Below are 21,090 nucleotides of genomic sequence, written 5' to 3' on the forward strand. Positions count from 1 at the left end.
GTGGACAGGGAACACAAGGGCCTTCCCTGCGACTGAGAACCATAATTTCCCTTCATGACCCTCCTATCCCAGCCCCGACCCCACCCTCATCACCAGACTGGAGTCCCAACTTACAGAGATAATGTGTCCCTTGAGGCCGTGGGCAGAGTCAGCGCACTCAATAACAGCACTCAGCTGAGGGTAGCCCACCCCAGTCTTGGTCCGAGTGGTACACACAGAGCCTGGCAAGAGGAAGGCAAGACCCAAGAGGAAAAACCATTAAGGAACATTCACTGACACAAAGTGGGGGAGTGAAAGGACACGCTTTTCTTTCTTTCCCCTTCTTTCTCTTTGTCTCTGTTTCTGTCTCTGTCTCCCTGTAGCTCTCGGTCTCTCCCTCTGTCTCTCTCCCTTTCTATCTCTCTGTCTGTCTCACAACACACACACACACACACACACACACACATATACTTTTAGGACCAAGTGAATCAATCAAAGTATCTTTGTAAGAATACACTACAATTTTCTTTATTTTTTCTTTTTGGTGAGGCAATTGAGGTTAAGTGACTTGCCCAGGGTCACACAGCTAGTAAGTATCAAGTGTCTGAGGTCAGATTTGAACTCAGGTCCTCCTGACTCCAAGGCCAGAGCTCTATCCACTATATCACCTAGCTAACCCCTACAATTTTCAAGATATATAATTTTTCAAGATATAATATCTTGTATTTGTACAGTACAGCCTATTAAAAGTAGAACACTAGATCATAGGATCATAGTTCTCAAGCTGAACCGGAACTCAAAGGCTATTGAGTCCAACTTTCTTGTTTCACAGATGAAAACACAGCAGCCCAGGGAAGCTGACTGCCTTGCCCAAGGTTGCCTAGGTAACAAGCATAAGAGGTAAAATTTGAACACAGGTCCTCTGTCTCTGAGACTGATGCTTCTCCCACTGTACCATGGCCCTATTAGCAGATCACCTGATCAAACACCTTCACTCTATAGATGATGAAACTTTGGTTTCTGGGCTTTAGACCAGAAAGATTAAGTGACTTGCACAAGGTTACATGGCCAGTCAGTGTCAGATTTGGGACCTGAATCCAAGAATTTCAAATGCAGTGTTGTAGAGTTTTCAAAATGCATCACATACATTCTTTCATTTGTTCTTTTCAGCAAACTTCTCCATTTTATTGATAAAGAAGCTAAGGCTTTTAAAGGAGAAATAATTTCTATGAGGTCTCATACATATAGAGTCCTCAAAGTGACAAAGTAGTGGTCAGGTCTCCTAGTTTCTCATCTGGTCCTCCTCCCACTATAGCTCATCACCCTGGATACAGTAAGACCTGCTGTCCATAGCAGCTCTGCCTGGTGGCTGGCCAGCATCATGGCATGTTGCCCAGTTCCCTTTGTGATGGTCGCTTTCATCCTGAGCTAAATTCTCCCCCTTTCACCTGTAGAAAGGCACAAGCTGTACCATGAGCCTTCCTCAAATAAAAAGGGGGAGGTGAAGAGAGAATTATGGGGCCCACAGCCAAATCTTCTCCCTAGTATGGTTTATGTTCATGTCAGTGGAAGGGCAATTACCAGGCATGTGGAATTAGTCTGCCTTCTCCTACACCAGCTTAGGGACTAGGATAAAACAGTTCAGCCCCTGGCTCAGATGATTATATAAAGAAGACAAAAAACACCTCAGCACTGCAGCCCAGGGAACCCTATTGGAGCCTCCTCCTCCCACCATGTAGTGCCCCTTCCCCAAATCCCTTCATGTAACGGTTTTATTGGGCCATATCAGAAACTCCTGTTTGTCACTTAAAGCCCTTCACAACCTGGCCACGACCTACCTTTCTAGCCCTAGTATATATACCCCTCTTCCGATATACTAAAGCCTAATCAAATTGGCCTTGCCATTCCTCCTAACTTAGCACACTATCTCTTCCATCTACATGCATTGGCTCTAGGTGTCCTTCATGGCTGCAGGGTTCTTTCTTTTCACCCTTGGAATCTCTACTTTTCCTTAAGCCTCTGCTCAAATACCACCCTCTACATGAAGCTTTCCTGACCATACCCACCACCCCCAGCTGCTGATGCCTTTCTCCTGCAACTGTATCTAGTTAACATATACCTATACATGTACATGTTGTTTCCCCAGCTAGATTGTAATCTCCTTAAGAGCAGGGTTTATTCCAATTTTGTCCTTGTTTTCTCCAGCACCTAGAACAGTGTCTGACACGGAGTACATTCTTCATAAGTGTTTGTTGATTGATTGAATGACAGGGAATCCCAAGACATCTCCAGGGCAGTCATTCCTCCAACCAGGGTGGGGCCCCGTAGCTTAAGTCAAGCCACAGAGAAGGCTTCAGAATCCTAGAAAGCCCCAGCTTTCACAGGGCGTCTGCAGAGTGAGCTGAGAGGATGACTTAACTTTAAACTTTGTTATACTGTGTCCTGTCATTAACATTAATTTTTCATTACGTGAACCTCTTGACCTCCGTAAAGTATCTTCAGCCAAAAGCAAATAGGACTATGGCAGGAGCCAAACCATTCCGACTATCCTACAGTGAGTAGCCTACCTCCCCACACTTGTCATCATCTGCTACTCCTACACTGCCACTACTCATTTCCTATCTGACTGCACACATTTTGGACTTCTTCACCACGTCCCCAGTAACCTCATTATTGGAAAACTTTGTCATCCTGCAAGACCCAGTCAGCCTTGGTCCTTCTATCTCATCAGTACACTCTGACCCTCTGGAAGGTGGGGCCATGAACTCCTCATCCCTCTTTTAAGGAGGAGGGGGCAGGACAGACATCCCATTCTCCCCTTGGCTGCCAGTTGTACTCATTTCGGACTTCTTTGAGTTCTCCACCATGCCCTCCAAGCTTAGGACCTTCAATCCACCCACCCTCTCCGACCTTCTGTCCCCCTAATTTTTTTTTGGCAAGGCAATTGGGGTTAAGTGACTTGCCCAGGGTCACACAGCTAGTAAGTGTCAAATATCTGGTCTGAGACCAGATTTGAACTCAGGTCCTACTGACTCCAGGGCCAGTGCTCTATCTACTGCACCACCTAGCAGCCCCTGTCCCCCTAATTTTTCAGCTTTCTTTTGTGTGCTATCTTCACCCTTTAGATTGTAAACTCCTTAAGGGCCGGAGCTGTCTTTCTTTTTTGTATTTGTATCCTTAGTGCTTAGCACATAGTATATGCTTAATAAATGTTAATGACTATTATTGACTATGACTGACACCCCAACAAAAGGAGAATTTCATAGAGGATTAGAGCTCAAAGAATTCTCTGAGATTATCCAATCCAATACGCTCTCCAGGTAAGAAGTCATAGATTCTTAAACCTTAGAAGGAACCTTTGAGATCATCCAGTTCAGCCCAAAATAAGATCTAAAAATTCTAATCCAGTGATCTTTCTGTCATATCTCAACAGCTTGCAGAGACCTCTGGAACTCCACTGCTACTAGACTTGCCCAAAGGCAGAAATCTTAAACCATCCAAGACCAACAGGCATCTAACTCATTATTAAGAAGCCCCAGCTATATACATTTGTTAGCCATTCATTCATTCATTTATTCCAAAAAATTTTTAAATGCCTACTGTGTACTGAACTCTGAAGGGTATCCCTGCTCTTTAGAGACTTACCAACTCTTTAAGACATGAATTCTTAACCTGGGAACTGGAAACTTTTTAAAAAAGTATTTTTATAACTATATTTCCATAGAATTGGTTTCTTTTGTAACTCTATGCATTTAATTTTATGTATTTAAAAAGATAATTCTGAGAAGGGGCCAATAGGCTTCAGCAAACTGTCAGAGGAGTACATGTGCCAAAAAAAGTTAAGAGACTCTGCTTTAGGGCACACTGACAAAACAACTTGAAAATAATAACAAAGCATTCACCTAAGAGTGTACTACAGACTGAGGGAAAATCAAGCTCAAGAAACCTTAAACTAGGCCTTTTTTCATAACTTCTCCCAAATCATCTATTCTAATCCTTTCACTGGATTGTTGGTTCAAAGTTGGATGGGATCTTAGAGATCATCTAGCCCAACCTCATTTTTCAGATGAAGAAGCCAAGGACTGGAAAGGCTAAGTGATTTTCCCAATGTTTAATTGTTAGTGACAGAGCCAGGTCCTGTAGGACTAACCAAGAAATACTTCCTTATGCCTAAGTGAGATTTCTTATGCTCATTTTCTCTTCTAACATACATAAGAAACTGTTAAGACAGATCTCTGTTTTCCTTCCTTTCCCTCTAGTCTTTTTTTTTTTGGCAGAGGAAGTGGGGGGAGAAGGGAGATGAGAAATAATACAACCAAAAAAAAGCAACTTGGCACTGAACTAAATCACGCTAATAAGATGTTAGTGCCACATCCACATTTAGACATCGTTCTAGCCCTTCGACCAAGACCACCAAGGTTGCTACCTTTCCCTGAAGGGTACAAAATCAGCAAGGCTTTTATCTGAAGCATGAGAGTTTATTGTTAGCCTTCAGGTGCTAGAGTCCTGTTGGGGCCAAGTGTAAGGAGGACACTCACCATTTTCTACTGAATAACTCTACTTGTTATTACAAAGAATAATTCTATATTCCTATGACTCTGCATGTTCGCAGTTTGCGAGGTAGCTCTCTTGGTTCCAAAAATGTAAAGAACACTGTCCTCCTCTCACCTGTGTTATTATAACAGCCTCCTAACTGCCTGCCTTCAGACTATTTCCCTTCCAATCCATACTATACACACCACTGCTAGATTAATCTTTCTATTTGTGATTATTCTTGTAACATCCCTACTCAGAATTCTTGAATGACTGCTCATTGTCAACTGCACAAAGTTCCAGTGCCTTAACTGAGCCCTCAAAACCCTCCACAGTCTGACTCAAGCTTATCTGGAAACATCTGTACCTCCTATTACCACCTCTTCATTTAATCCATACGTCAGAAGAGAAAAATAAACCAGAAAATCCTCTGTTTGGCCTTTAAAGCCTTTATAACTTCACCCTTTCCTTCCTTCCTAGTCTTTGTACACCTCACTCCCCTCCCAGGCACTCTGTAATCTACGGACATTGACCTTAGCAGATGACTGGGCATTTTCACTGGCTGCTCCCCCCATGTCTGGAATCATCTCCCTTTTCATCTCCTCATCCTGGCTTCCCTGACTTCCTTTAAGTCTCAGTGAAAGTCCCCCCTTCTACTGGCAGCCTTTCCCAGCCCTCCTTAATCTTAGAGCCCTCCCTCTGAGATTGTATCTGATTTATCCTAAATATATCTTCAATGTACATATAAAATAAGTTTGCATGTTACCTCCCCAATTAGACTGTGAACTCCTTGGGAGAAAAGACATTTTTTTTGCCTTTCTTTATATCTCTAGCACTTGGCAAGATGCCTGGCATATAGGAGATGCTTAATAAATGCCAGCTGCCTTGACTTGAAAATGAGCTTAAGTGATAGTAGTTATGTATAAAGGAGTGTTCTTAGATTTGAATCCTGCCCTTGATAACCTTGGGCTAGTCACCTAACCTCTTAGCCTCTGTTCCCTCTTCTTTGAAACAAGAATATTGAATTAGGTGATCTCTAAGGCCCCTTTTAGTTCTACATTTATGATTCATTGAAGGCACAAGTAAATAGAAAAATAGGGGATCAGAGAGAATATAAAAATTTGCACCTCAGACTTCCTTCCATTGCCCTAGAATGTCCCATGTCTGTGTTCACACTGTTTTTTATACCTAGAATGCAACTCATCTCCAACTCTGCCCATTGAAATCCTACCTGTCCTTGAAATTATGGCCTAAGTGCCACTTCCTCCAAGAGGCTTCCTCTTTGATTTTCCCAGTCAGAAGTGACCCCCTTCAGTCTGACCTCATAACAATTTGTACCTCTTATGAACTTATCACTGCCCATTTTGTATTAGTTATTTGTGCATGAGTTTCATCCTCCTTGGTAGATTTTAAGCTCTTAGAGAATAAGAATCTTATCTTATTCATTTTAGTATCCCCATTGTGGCTAGCCCATTGCCGGCACATAATAAGTGCTTAATCAATGTTGAATGAATGACTGGAATACAGATATCCAACCCTAATTTGTCCTAAGCAGCACCTCTCCACATAGCCATTCCAGTAACTCTGCAGCTATGAATTTCATTTGGGTGCTTTCCAACTAGTTCCTAAGGATCCCTGGAGGATACAACAAAGTTGCAGAGCCAGCACACATATAGGCGTCCTCACACAGGACCAATGCTTCTTTCCCAGAGCACAGAGTCAGCTGGGCTCCAAGAGCTAACTCAGAGGATGCATTATGAGAGTGAAGCCAGGGTCAGAGTGTTCCTTGAGCTGGTCTTTGTGAGTGAGTACGGCCTCCACCTACCCACAGGAAGAGTAGTTAGAAGCCTATGCTTTGGGACATGCTAGAAAAATACAGCCTTAAGTGTCAAGGGAGAAAAATTGTGACTATGGAAAAACCCAAGATATGGAACTAAATGTGGACTTCAGAGTTGAATTAACCATGTGTATGACACTTCAATATTCCAATAATTCCTTTCTCCCCCAAATTCTCCTAATATTTTTGCTGGTTCTTCCTTTGTCCCTATCACATTCTACTTTGTGTCACTTATTTTAGGTACGCATTTTATACCTGTTCTTTTCAGTCAGACTATAAACTCCTTGGGGTCAGACATTTTTGTATGCCCAGTGCCTAAAAATGTCCATGCATATAGAATTACTTAATAATTTTTCTCTTGAATTTAATATGGGAAAAGTAAAACCGTTTTCCCAAAGATGTTCCACCCTCCCCCTTAGAGGTCATAGGCTGAGGAATCACTGAAGTCAGCATTCTTTGCTTCTGTACTTATGTTCTGAAACCACAAAAGCAGCATCCAAATTTTGGCCAAACTCACTTAGAGACTCTCCAGGGTCAGCAGTCACTTTTCTATCAATAAAATCATAGGCTTCCCCTTAGACCCTTCTGTTTCTCACTCATAAGGTATCACTCCCCAGCAACAGGAACTTCCTCCCTAGCCTCCACCCTCCCCTAGTCAAGGTTCTCACACATTATCCTGGCCATTCTGTGTTCTAGAGAGTCCTTACCTGGTCCAATTCCCACTTTGATGATGTCTGCTCCAGAAAGAATAAGCTCCTCTACCATCTCTCCAGTCACCACATTACCTGCCTGAGACAGAGAAAACAGTATCGTCAACCCAAGGTGTCTTCCTGGAAGGTGTAGAGAAGATTTGAGATCTGGGCTCCACTGCTACTAGCTTCCTCCCCTGTAAGTCAGTCTGTCAATACATAGCACCTACTATGTGTCAGGCACTATGCTAAGCACTGGGGATATAAAGAAAGGCAAGAAAAGCAAAAGACAGACCCTGTGCTCAAGGAGAGAGCCTCCTGACAGGGCAGACAACATGCAAACCACTATGTACAAACAAGTTCTATACAGGATAAATTGCATATAATCAACAGAGGGAAAGCACTAAAATTAAGGAGGATAAAGAAAAGTTTTCAGCAGAAGATAAGATTTTAGCTAGCACTTGAAGGAAGTAGGGAAGATAGGAGGCAGAGCTGAAGAGGGAGAGCATTCCAAGAATGAAAACATTCAGTGAAAATGCCTGGATTCTGGAGCTGGAGTCTTGTTTGAGGAATAGTAAAGAGGTCAGTGCCACAGGATTGCAAATTAAATGGTAGGGGTGGAGAGTAGGGGTATAAGCTGTAAGAAGATTGGATACTTGACTTTAAGATCTCTATAAGCTATTCTGAGGAATAATAACAACAGCTAACATTTATACGATACGTTAAGGCATGCAAGAGTACAAATCAGTTTATACACATTATTTCATTTGACCCTTACAACTTTATGGAGTACGTTCTGTTCTTATGCTCATTTCACAAATGAGTAAACTGAGTCTGAGAGAAATGAAGTGACTTGCTTGGGGTACTCTTGCCACATCCTCTGATCTTAGAGCTATCCTATCCATTTTTCCTTTCTTAGACTGTGTTTGTTAGGTGCTGTAACATAAGCAATTTTTTTAAGTATGGCAAAACACTGCTTTAGAGGACTATGTGAGCTCTAAATGAAGTGAAAACTCATTAATGCAGTGTTAAATGAGGCACTTACATAAAGGATTCTAAGTGAGACCAGTTTTAAGCAAATTTTCAGGTATGTCATTGAACTTGTGATGACCAAGTATGAAGCAGAAAGCATTGTTATATTTCCAAATGAAACTTTGATTATATTTCATAACATTGACATTCCTTCAAATTAGCTTCACATGCACCTTGTCATCCTTGTCACGAGTGCTAAGCTTTTAGATAATTGTTTGCTTTTGTAAAATAACTTGATTGAAGGACTCTATTTTGAGCTACTTTGCTTTCAAAATTTTGTAAATTTGATTTTATTATGTAAATTATAAATTTAATCTCGTGTCAGAGGTAAGATTTTTTTTTTTTTTAAACAAAGTCTCTGACTTATCTCCCTGAGGTCAAATCTGGCCTCAGACATTTACTAGCTGTGTGACCCTGGGTAAGTCACTTAACCCCATTTCCTCAGTTACTCATCTATAAAATGATCTAGAGAAAGCAATGGCAAACCATTCCAGTGTCTTTGCCAAGAGAATCCCAAAAGGAGTCATGAAGAGTTGGACACAACTGAAATGACTGAACAGCTCTCCTGTCTGCAACTCCAGTGCTCTATCCACTGCGCCACCTGGTGGTCTCTACAGGAAGATCACTAGATGAGCTAGGGCTCAACACGTCAGTGAGAAGGGACAAACCATAGTACAGCGAGTTAAAAGTGAGTGATACAATAAAAAAATATTGTATATCATGAGTGAGTGTGCCAGCTTCTTTGCCAAAGTCATGCAGTGAATTGGTAGCATATAAACCCTGATGAGGATTTGAGTGTCCTGGCTCCTAATTCAATGTTGTTGTTTTTTCTAATATACCACACCCCTTGGTAGTACTGTTGTGTCTCACCACTTCTAGTGAGCGGTGCCTACCTGAAGGAAACTTCTCTCACTGACAAGCAGACACTGAAACTTACGTTGTTTTCCTTTTGGAGACAACATACACCTACTTTTCTGAAATCCATTAGCAATGGAATTGAGAGAGCCAGGAAGCTTGAAGAAGCTACAAATCTCAAACATGCACCTGGCAACAGTCCAGGCTTTCCCTTGTTGCAAGGGTGTGAAGTCAGAGATAGCAGTTCCCCAGAACAGGCCTTCATGAGAAACTGTGAGAACTCACTGACAGGCAGATTCCCCCAAAGTGGTGAATAGCAAGCATACTTGGCAAGGGGCCGAGTGCTGGGGACTGAACACGTTTGGGTGTGTATGACCTTAGCCATTTTTGTCAGTCACATTCAAGCCCTAGCATGCTCTCTGTTGTGTAGAGGGAACTTAAAACAGAGTGAGAAGAAATGTTCTGAAAGCTTTCTACTGACTCTCTAAATGATCCTCCATTGAACCAAGCCCATGGGTGGTTTTTTTAAAATGTGGATGTGTTTAAAAAAAAAGTTTCTGGTGCCATCTGGACAGAACAGAATTTTACTTGGCAATGCCCAAGACCTACTATAGGCAGCAGAAATCCATTCAATAGCAATACATTTCAGGCCAGAGGTAGAATGGATTCATTTATCCTCAAGGTAAAGGCCAAGCAATGGCTTACCTTATCCAAAAACGTGAAGTTTGGACTATGAGAATTTAGCACTGGATGAGGTACCAAGTACCCTACCATTTCCAATTAACAGAAAGATATCACATATCACATAACACATATCACCCTATCCATAAGCCATGCCCACGGCCTCTTGATAAGAACTAAGAACAAGAGCAAAGTTGACAGGAATAGAGCATATACAAGCCCTTCCCTAGTTACAAAGCACCAATCTCTCCACTGGTCAAGAAAAGGATGATACAATAAAAAGGTCAGGTACCATAAAGTATGCACACTTCTCTTCTAAGAAGAAAAAAGCTACACATTCTATTTTGCCACCAAGAGGGGAAACTAAGTCAAGGGGGTAGTGATCAGAGAAGGCAAGGAGGAGAACCAGATCCTTCTTTCTAAAACAAAAGAATCTAAAATCTGGTTGAACCCATACATGAACAAATCTATCCAGTGATCATCCAAGCTCCACTTGAAGTACTCCAGTCAAGGAGAACCCACTGCATCTTGGGGCAATGCATTCTACTTTTAGATAGCTCTGATTGTTAGAAACCTTTTCCTGACATCAAGCTTAAATATTCCTCTTTGCAACTTCTATCAACAACTTATAGATCTTCCCTCTGGGGTCAGAACAAGTCTGATCCCTCATCTACATAGAAACCCTTCAAATACTTGAAGAAAACTAGCATGTCTCCATTAAGTTTTCTCTTTTCTAGGCTAAACATACCCAGTTCCTTCAGCTGATCCTTACATGGAATGATGCTGAGGCCCTTCATCATCCTTGTCGCTCTCCATTGGAAACCCTCCAGATTATTAATATCCTTCCTAAAATGTGGCTTCCAGAATGAATCTAGAAATCTAGATATGGTCTGACCAGGGCAGGGTATAGTGGGACCATCACTTCCCCAATCCTGGACACTATACCACTCTTAACATAGCCTAAAATTCAGTTGGCTATTGTGGCTGCAATATCACACTGTTGATTCATATTGAGCTTCTGGTCCACTAAAAGCTCAATATCTTTTTTTAGACAAAGTCCTGCTTAGCCACACTTCCTCCACTTGTACTTATGAAATTATTTTTTAATCCAAACATCAGATTTTATACTTATCTTTAAATAATTTTATCTTCTTAAATTTTTCTCTGTGTTCTAACCTGTCAGGATTTTTTTTTGAGTCCTGGTTCTATTATCCATCATGATAGCTATTCCCTTCGGTTTTTTATCATTAGCAAATTTGTTAAGAATGACATCTATGATAAAAATGCCTTTTCTTAATATAGTAAATAATATCTAAGTCAAAGAGCAAGCATTACATACAATGGAGAAGTTAGAGGCCTTTCCAATAAGAACATGAATAAAGCAAGGATGTCTACCATCACCACTACAACCTAACACATTGCTAGAAATTCTAGCTATAGTAGTATGAAAAGAAAAAGAAACTGAGGGAATGAGCATAAGCAAAAAAAAACAAAATTAGCATTTTTTGTAGATGATATGATGTATACTCAAATAAAAATTAATTGAAACAATTTCAACAAAGTTACAGGACGTAAAACAAATCCAGAAAGCATTAAAAAATGTAAAATAGATAGTTTTGATTATATTAAATTAAAAAGTTTTTGCACAAACAAAACCAATCCAATCAAGATTACAAAAAAAGTGAAATGCTGGGAAACAGTCTTTATAGAAGGATCTTTGATAAAGGCCTCATTTCTTGACTATACAGAAAATTGAATCAAATTTATAAGAATACAAGCCATTCCCCACTTAATAAATAATCAAAGGATATGAACAGTCAATTTTCAGATGAAATTAAAGCTATCTATAGTCATTTGAAGAAGTGTTCTAAATCACTTTTGATTAGAGATATGCAAATTAAAACAACTCTGAGGTATGACCTCATACCCATCAGATTGGCTAATATGACAAAAAAGGAAAATGATAAATATTGGAGAGGATGTGGGAAAATTGAGACACTAATATACTGTTGATGGAATTGTGAACTGATCCAACCATTCTGTAGAATAATTTGGAACTATGACCACAGGGAAACCAAACTGTGCATGCCCTTTGATCCAGCAATAACACTACTAGGTTTGTATCCCAAAGAGATCATAAAAAAGAGATCATAAAAAAGGGAAAAGGACCTACATGTGCAAAAATAATTACAGCAGCTTTTTGTGGTGGCAAAATATTGGAAATTGAGGGGATGCCCATTAATTGGGGAACAGCTGAAAAGTTGTAGTATATGAATGTAATGGAACACTATAGTGCAATAAGAAATGATGAGGAGGCAAATTTCAAAAAAATCTTGAAAGACTTACATGAACTGATGCAAAGTTAAATGAGCAGAACCAGGAAAACATTGTACACAGTAACAACAGCATTGTGTGATGATCAACTATGAATTACTTAGCTCTTCTCATCAATACAATGATCCAAGATAATTCCAAAGGATTCATGATGGAAAATGCTATCTACATCCAGATAAAGAACTGATGGACTCTGAATGCAGATTGAAGCATGCTATTTTCACTTACTTTATCTTATCTTCTTCATGTTATTTTTCCTTTCTTCTTTCTTTTTTCACAACTGTGACTAATATGGATTGCATATATATAAAACCTATATCTAATTGCTTACCATTGTAGGAAGTGGGGAGGGGAGGGGGGGGAAATTTTGGAATTCAAAATCTTGTAAAAATGAATGTCAAATTTGTCTTTACATATAATTGGGGGAAAATACCATTAAAAAAACAAATCCACACAAATCATTAGCACTCTGATATGATGTGAATAAAACATATCAAGAAGAGTTAAAAAGGAAAATTACATTGAAAGTAATTACATGGGACACTAATACATTGTTGATGGAACTGTGAGCTGATCCAACCACTTTGGAGAGCAATCTGGAAGTATGCCCAGAGAGTTATAAAACTGTGTATACCCTTTGACCCAGCAATACCACTATTAGGCCAGTTTACCAAGGTGATCAGGGGAAAAGGAAAAAAACCTATATATTTTAAAATATTTATAGCAGCTTTCTTTGTAGTGGCAAAAAACTGTAAACTGAGAGGATGCTTATCAACTGGAGAATGGCTAAATAAGTTGTGGTAAATGATTGTGATAGAAATGATGAGCAGCAAAGAGAGAATAACATACACATTCAATTGGGTAAATAAGTCTATCTTACTCTACAGTAGAGTAGGAAGGGATGGGGATAAGTAAAGAGGGGGTTGATAAAAGGGAGGGCAGATTGGGGGAGGGGGCAGTCAGAAGCAAACACTTTTGAGGAGGGACAGGGTGAAAGGAGAGAGAGAAGAGAATAAATTGGGGTGGTGAATAGCGTGGAAGGAAATACAGTTAGCAATAGTAACTGTGAAAAAAACTTTTGAAGCAAGTTTCTCTGATAAAGGCCTCATTTCTCAAACATATAGAGAACTAAATCAAATTTATAAAATTAAGAGCCATTCCCCAGTTGATAAATGATCAAAAGATATGAACAGTTTTCAGATGAAGTAATCAAACCAATCTATAGCCATATGAAAAAATGCTCTGACTCACTATTTTTTTAGGCAGTTAGGGTTGTGACTTGCCCAGAGTCACACAGTTAATAAGTGACAAGTGTTTGGTCCGAGGCCAGATTTGAACTCAGGTCCTGTTGACTCCAGGGCCAATGCTCTACCCACTGCACCACCTAGCTGCCCCATGACTCACTATTGATTGAAGAAATGAAAATTAAAATAATTCTAAGGTACTAACTCATACCTATTAGACTGGCTAATAGGACAGAAAATGAAAATGGAAAATGGTGGAGGAGATGTGGGGAAAATGAGACATTAATGCACTGTTGGTGGAGTTGTGAACTGATTCAGCCATTCTGTAGAACACTTTGGAACTAGGTCAAGGGTCGATAGAACCGTGCATACCCTTTGACTTGAGCAATACCACTACTAGGTTTGTATCTCAAAAGAGATTTTTAAAAAACCCAAAACAAAAAAGACCCATATGTACAAAAATATTTACAACAGCTCTTTTCTGGGGCCAAAGAACTGGAAATTGTGAGGATGTCTATCAATTGGCTGAACAAATTATGGCATGTGGTATGTAATTATAATGGAATATTTTTGTACTATAAGAAATGATGAGCAGGATGTTCTCAGAAAAACCTTGGAAGACTTCCACTAAATTGTATTATTAACTAACCTACATCTTCTTATCTTTTCCATAGGAATCATATGAGACTTTATCAAATACTTTGGTAAAATCTTGATATACTTTTCCTATAGCATTTCCATGAACTAAAATCTAATAACTTTGTGAAAAAAGGAAATGAGGTTAGACTAGCATGACCATGGATAGAGCTAAGCTGGTTGTTCATGGTTACTGATTCCTTTTCCATATGTTAATAATACACTGTAGAATCTTCAGGATTCAAAGTCAAGATCAATGGCCTATCATAATTTCTACATGCTATTCTTTTCCCTTTTTTGAAAATCAGGATAAGATTTGTCTCTCTCTAGTCCTGTGGCAGGGCAGCTAGGTGATGCAGTGGATAGAGTGTCTGGTCTGGAGTCAGGAAAACTCATCTTCCTGAGTTCAAATCTGGCCTCAGACACTTACTAGATGTGTAACCCTGGGCAAGTCACTTAGCCCTGTTTTCCTTCGTTTCCTCATTTGTAAAATGAGCTGGAGAAGGAAATAGCAATCTTTCAAAGATCATTGAATCTTTGCTCAGCAATCACATCTTCCTTCTTTCAGTATGCTGGCATGTACTCAGCTGGGTCTGGTTACTTGAATTTATCAAGGTCAGATAGTCAATATCTTATTATTTTCCTTCTTATCTTTAGGTAATGACTTCCTATTAGCCATCTTTTGTTCTGCTCCTTCCAGTCCTAAGATCATTCTCCTTGTGTGGGGAACGAGAAGCAAAAAAAAGCATTGGGTCTTTCCACCTTCTCTCCATCATTGGTTATCATCTTCCCATCTATGCTGAGCTTTTCTTTGGGAGAGGATGGAAGCATGTATAGGGGAAATCAGACAATCAGAGTTTAAATAGCAGCTTTTCCTCTTATTATGACCTTGAACAAGTCTTTTAACCTCTTTGAGCCTCAGTTTCCTCATCAGTAAAATGAGGAATGATCACTTCCAACTTTAGACATATGTGCCTTTTAGTCTCTTTCTCCAACATAGTTTGTTGTCCTTATCTTTCTGCCTAGCCTAAGTTCATTCTGAGTCTTAGCACTACAGACACTAATCTTATAGATTTGTGCTATGCCTTTGTAATCATCCTTCTTTCCATCTTCTATACATGTCTTTTTCAAATCTAGTTAGTTAGTGAATTCCTTGTACATCTGATCCAATGCAGCAAGAATTTACATACTTACTAAGTTTGAGGTACTGTCCAAGGTACTGAAAAATAGTCCATGCCCTCAAGAAACATACATTCTGCTAAAGATAGGGGGAGGGCATTACTACAATACATAAACAGACTAGTATAGACATGATAATCTGAAGAGAAGGAGGAGAATACCAACCACCAAAGGCATCAAGAAGGGTTCCCATTGGAGGTGGTCCCATGAACTGAGTCTGGAAGGAAGTTAGGGATTACAAGAGGTGAATGTATGTGACAAGACAGCCAGTACAAAGTAATGGAGTCAGGAAACTAAATGCCAAATTCCAAGAACAGCAAGAAAATCACTTTGGATGGAATATCAATTTCAGCAAGAAAAGTAATGTGCAATAATCCTGGGAAGGAAAACTAGAAACAGTTTGCGAAGAATTTTAAATGCCAAACTGGGAAGTTTATATTTTGTCTGAGAAAACCATTGAAAGTTCTTGAGCAGAGCAGAGTAACAAAGCTAGATTTATGGTTAAGAAGGTTATTTTGTGTGGAGAATGAATAAGAGAAAGAGATACTGGAAGCCAATTTCAAGACTGCTACAATCATCCAGGATATGAAGCAATAAGGTCCTGAACTAGGGTTGTTGCTACATGAGAGGAAAGAAGGGGATAGATTCAAGAAATGCTGTGAAGATAGAATTCATAAGATAACAATTTGTTGGATATGTGGGGGTGATGGATCATTAATAATTGAGTAGAACTCTGAGTTTTCAAACCTGGGTGATAAGAAGACTAGTGGTGCCTCTTAAGACAAATCAGGAATTTTGGAAGGGTAGGATTTTTTATCTGGAAGAAAGGTGGTGGAAAGCATAGAAGAAAATGAGTTTCATTTTTTGCATGTTGAGTCTGAGATGCCTAAGGGACATCAGTTGGAGATGTCCAACAGACAGCTGGAGATGTGGGGCTCAAATTTAAGAGAAATTGGATGTGGTTATGTTTATTAGATCTGAGTCATCTGTATTGCGATGTTTAACTGAGATGTTAACTTAGATCATCCCCTCCTTTCCTCACTAAAATTATTTGTCTTCATGGATCCACTGTTGATTGTTTCCTCTCCCTCCTAGGCTAGCACCCCCAAGGGAATTTTAATCTATAGAATACTAATTCTCCTTTCTTTGAACTTTTTGACAGGTATATTCCTCAAACTAAAGTATGTGTCAGGCCATCCTCTTCTCCATCACAAATTCTCAGATGGAGTAGTCACTAACTCCCTAATATTCCCACCATTTCCATATGTTACAATATCATTGCTGAGCATCCAGTAAAGCACTGCCTAGCTCAGTGGATAGGGCTCGTGAGCTTCATCTGGAAGGGGTGGGCTCTGATAAAGCAGGGAGTGAAGCATGCCATCAGCATGGAGATGAGAATAGCTACTTTTATCTCAGAGAAAATATCACATATGGCTGAGCAGATACACAGCTGCCAGCACAGTATCATACAGCAAGAGGGACATACAGTGGACTCAAGCACTTGATTGGCTTCCTCCATGCCCCTTGGGGCCTCTGAATAGCACAAGTTGGCACTGAAACAGTCATGACAAAATGTAATCTACTCTTTGGACCTAAGTAAAGAAAGAATGGGAATTCCTTCTTTAATGTAATATGGCAAGCAGATGGGGAGCACTCTGCCAATTGCTGTTTTTTCCACTGGGGATGGGATGCACTGTCCAGGTTCAATTACGTTCTTGATGTTAACAACTGATCTTCGACACATTAAAAGTAGAGATATGAAGGCTTTGGGAACAAAGGAAATGGAGGGGGGCATAACTTTTTTCCCTTCCTCAATTAAAAAAAAATAAAACCAAAATTTCCTCTAGAAAAACATTTCTCCAACCCTTCTCTCCCCACCCCTCATCCCTAGCCAGTGGCAAAAAGCAATTTGTGTTACCTTCATATTGTTGTCTCTCCATTTGCTTTTATTGACTCCTCTAGGGCCCCTTAAGTGAGAGGAATTCCCTTCCCCAGTAGAAGAAAGTGTTTGTTCACAGCAGATCAAAGAGTGTAATAGGAGAATGTTCTGAGTCCTCTCTCTCCCTGAGAGTTCAGAAAATAGCTATCCACCTGCTGCTGGGTTACCATCACTACATAGGGCCCTCGGGCTAGCAGACTGTCCGGCTGGCATCTATCATTTCATGGTGCATGACTGATTTAGGCTTCTTGTTATATGACCTTCAGGAACAGACATCATATAAATCCAGAGATTTTATTACAGTTCTCTGCAACACGTCCAGTCCCCATCAATGCCTAAGTGAAGGATGACTGTTCTTCAGTTGTTTCAGTCATATCCGACTCCCCATTCGGGGTCTTCTTGACAAAGATACTGGAGTGGTTTGCCATTTCCTTCTCCAGATCATTTTACAGATGAAGAACCTAAGGCAAACAGGGTTAGGTGACTTGCCTAAGGTCACACAGCTAGGAAGTGTCTGATGCCAGATTTGAGCTCAGGAAGATGAGTCTTCTTGACTCCAGGCCCAGCACTCCATCCAGAAAATCACAAGTGTTTAGAGATCCTTTTCTATAATGATCCTTCTTTTACCCTCGTGAGCTGCTTCTTGACTGGTATTGGTAAAATACAGTGGAAAGAACGCTGGCCCTAGAGTCCAAGGACCCAGGTTCGAATTCTATTTCTGATACTTCTTACCTGTGTGACCCTGAGCAAGTCACATAACCTCATTAGGCTTCACGCAATCAAATATCTAAAGCTGAAAAGGGCATCAGAAATCATCTATTCCAACACTCTCATCTTACAGACAAGGAAACTGGAGCCCAGCGAAGTTAGTCAACTTGTCCAAGGTCATACATGTAGGAAGATATTTGAACACGGACTCTTAACTCTAAAACAATGTTCTTTCTATTAAACCATCCTGGTTGCCTGCCTATCAGTTTCTTCATTTGTAAAAATCAGGGGGTTAGACTAGAATCTGGTCACTAGACAGTCTCTGAGGCCTCTTCCAGCTCTGAATCAGTGATCCTATGATCCTTCCAAAATTGAGTACCTGACCTACTCTATTCCCTCACCCCAATATTTTCAAGTGACCCAGATTTCAGATGGGCCCCAAAGTCAAGGAAATATTTAGGTTTGTATTCCTAACCCACCTCTAAGCCCCATCACCATAGACATACTACAAGAGAATGAAGAAGCATGCATTCTTGTGTGTGTGTGTGTGTGTGTGTGCGCGCGCACGCGCGCGCACACGTGCAAGCATGGTGCATGTGTACAAATCCTGGAAATGCTAAGGCCAGGTAGTAGCAATCTCTGTCCAATCATGAGAGGGCCTGTATCTGTCAACATTTGCCAAGGGCATTTTTGAGCACTGCTTTTGTTCACTGTATTGTAATAATCACAATAACACTTAGCACTCATGAAGCACCTTTCATCTCTAAAACACTTTACAAACATTAATTCATTCTCACAACAGTCATGGGAGGCATGAATGACAAATGAAAATGACAGTGAAAAACTGAGGGTGAAGGAGTATTTCATTTCTCCTAATGAATTGCAGATGAGGGGGAGGGTAGAGGTTAGAACAAGAATGGAATAATTTAGGAATAAACATCTTCCTAGCCAAAGGGGAGGGTCAGCTTTCTATTTCTAAGTAACCAACAGAGAGCAATGAAAACACATTTCTGGCCAGCACACAGGTACTGGACAGACTGTTGCCAGTGGTTACCCTAAGGATGGCAGGAATCCTACTTCCCACACTCAAGCTGATAGCCCCCAGCCAGGATGGCAAGAAGGCACGGTCCCTTTATCTTTTTCAGTCATCCTAATTTCTTGCTTCTGCCCTGTCTTCTGATTCTTTGTCTCTTGGGGTTGAAGCTTAAGCTCCCTGGAATTAAAGAAACAGCCCCTCAGTCTGGCTCTGGGCCAAGGCAGCTATCAATAAAACTTCATTCCCAGCTGTTTGGAGAGTGTGCTGAAGAGCTGAGCATGAGAGAGCTCTTGGATGGATCTTCCCTCCTCTCTTAAAGTAATTTTTCACTCCCTCCTCCCCATAAAAGAAAAAAAATGATGCTTTTTAAAAAGTCGTTTTCTATAGTGTCAAGATTTGAAGTTGGAAGAGACCTTGAAGACAATCTAGTCCAACCTTCTCCTTTCATAAACGAGGTAATTGAGGCTCAGGAAGGGGAAATAACCTACCCAAGGTCACACAACAGCAGAACAGGATTCAAGTTTGGAATCTTAGGACTCCAAATGCCATGTTATTTTCCTTATTCCACACTGCCCTTCTCCTGCTAATGCTAAAGTTATATTGATCTTTCATAAACTATCAGCTCCTAATCTTTTGCACAATTCAATTTATCTGGAGTTTATAAAAAGTAATGAAAGTGACTGGTATTTATATACCACTTTAAAGTTTGCAAAGCATGTTTGAGCACACCACCTCACCAAAGCTTCACAACTACCCCATAAGGCAGACACTCCAAGCATTATTATCCCTGTTTTAGAAATGGGGAAATTGAGGTTGAGACTATGAGTAGCTCCATAGTCATATAGTTAGCATGTGTTGGAGGTGGAATTTGAACTCAGTTCTCCCCAACTCCAGGTACAGCACACTATCTCCTCCACTACAATGGATCTTTCTTTAGCCCAAGAGATATAAGAACAACACTCCCAATATGTGCTTTTGCCTTGGCTGAAATAACAACTTTCTGGCCAGAAACAAAGTACAAGGAAAGCAGAGTACGGAAACTTAATGGAAGGTGTTTTAATGGCTTGTCCCAGAAAATAAAAATGACTAAATCCGTTCAATTTCCAGTGTCTAACCAGTTGCAAACAAGCTCTAATTCTATTTGCCATTCTGTCATTTCAAAATAATGTTTTTCTCCTTTTTCTAAGTTCTCAGTCAAGGAAAAAAAAATACTTCCAGCTTAATGAGGGACAGAATTGGATGCCAGATGGCCTGGCTGGAAAGGTCCTAGGCTACACAGAGGAATACGAAGGAAGCACAGGACAGACAGCCAATTCTTCTATGGTTTCTTCCTTCTCTATAAATGAAGGGATTTAAAAAGTAATCACTAAAATGATTTTCCTCCTCTAGCCTTAGGAAGATATAAGCAATGAATGCACTCTCCTAGGCGCAGAGGAGGAAAACATGTTCCCTGTCCCAACTAATAATCCAACAAATGCCAAATGAGCTCCTACTATGTGTCCCACAGAGAATGAATGGATGCTTATAAGCATTTATTGACTCAGTGACAAAAAATTTTCTCCTGGCAAAGGTGACCTTCACACTCTCAGGAAAACAGCTTCCCCATACTCCTTTAAATAGTCGGAGAGGGAGGGAAAAGAAATCAACAAGGATTTATTAAGGGCTTATTAAGCCCATACCAATCAAATTACCCAAAAAAAATTTTTTAGAACTAGAAAAAATAATAACAAAATTCATCTGGAAGAACAAAAGGTCAAGAATGTCAAGGGAATCAATAAAAAAATGTGAAGGAAGGCGGCTTAGCAGTATCAGATTTCTAACTGTATTTTGTTGTTGTTGTTGCTGTTCAGTCATTTTCAGTCATATCCGACTCGTGACCCCATTTGGGGTTTTCTCGGCAAAGATAGTGGTTTGTCATTTCCTTCTCCAACTCATTTGACAGATGAGGACACTGAGTCAAAAAGGGTTAAGTGACTTGCCCAGGGTTACGCAGCTAGTAAGTGTCTAAGGCCAGATTTGAACTCAGAAAGATAAAGTCTTCCTGACTCCAAAACCCAGTACTCTATTAACTGCACCACTTCACTGCCCTGCTTTGTATTACAAAGCAGTAATCATCAGAACAATCTGGTACTGGCTAAGAAACAGAGTACTGGATCAGTGGGCTAGATGAGGTACGCAGTTCACAGTTGTAAATGACCATAGTAATCTAATGTTTGACAAACCCAAATATCCAAGATTTAGGGACAAGACATCAGTATTTGACAAAAATTACTGGAAAAACTGGAAAGCAGTTTGTCAGAAACGAGGTATGGATCAACATCTCACACTGTATATTGAGATAAGGTCAAAATGGATTTAGATATAAAGAATGATATCATAAGTAAATCAGGGGAGCATGAAATATTTTA

General features: G+C 40.1%; 1 protein-coding gene across 1 annotated transcript in view; it reads right to left on the reverse strand.

The window, feature by feature from the left end:
- GMPR (guanosine monophosphate reductase) overlaps nt 1-21,090 on the reverse strand; it is a 91,084-nt gene that overhangs the window by 30,771 nt on the left and 39,223 nt on the right. The window contains exons 5-6 of the mRNA XM_027869517.1: nt 7,057-7,138; nt 115-221 (exon numbers count right to left, since the gene is read on the reverse strand). Of these exons, the coding sequence (XP_027725318.1) occupies nt 115-221; nt 7,057-7,138 (189 nt within the window). The remainder of the gene's footprint in view (nt 1-114; nt 222-7,056; nt 7,139-21,090) is intronic.

This window comes from Vombatus ursinus, unplaced genomic scaffold, assembly GCF_900497805.2.
Source record: "Vombatus ursinus unplaced genomic scaffold, bare-nosed wombat genome assembly UNPS02000577.1, whole genome shotgun sequence".
Taxonomy (NCBI): Eukaryota; Metazoa; Chordata; class Mammalia; order Diprotodontia; family Vombatidae; genus Vombatus; species Vombatus ursinus.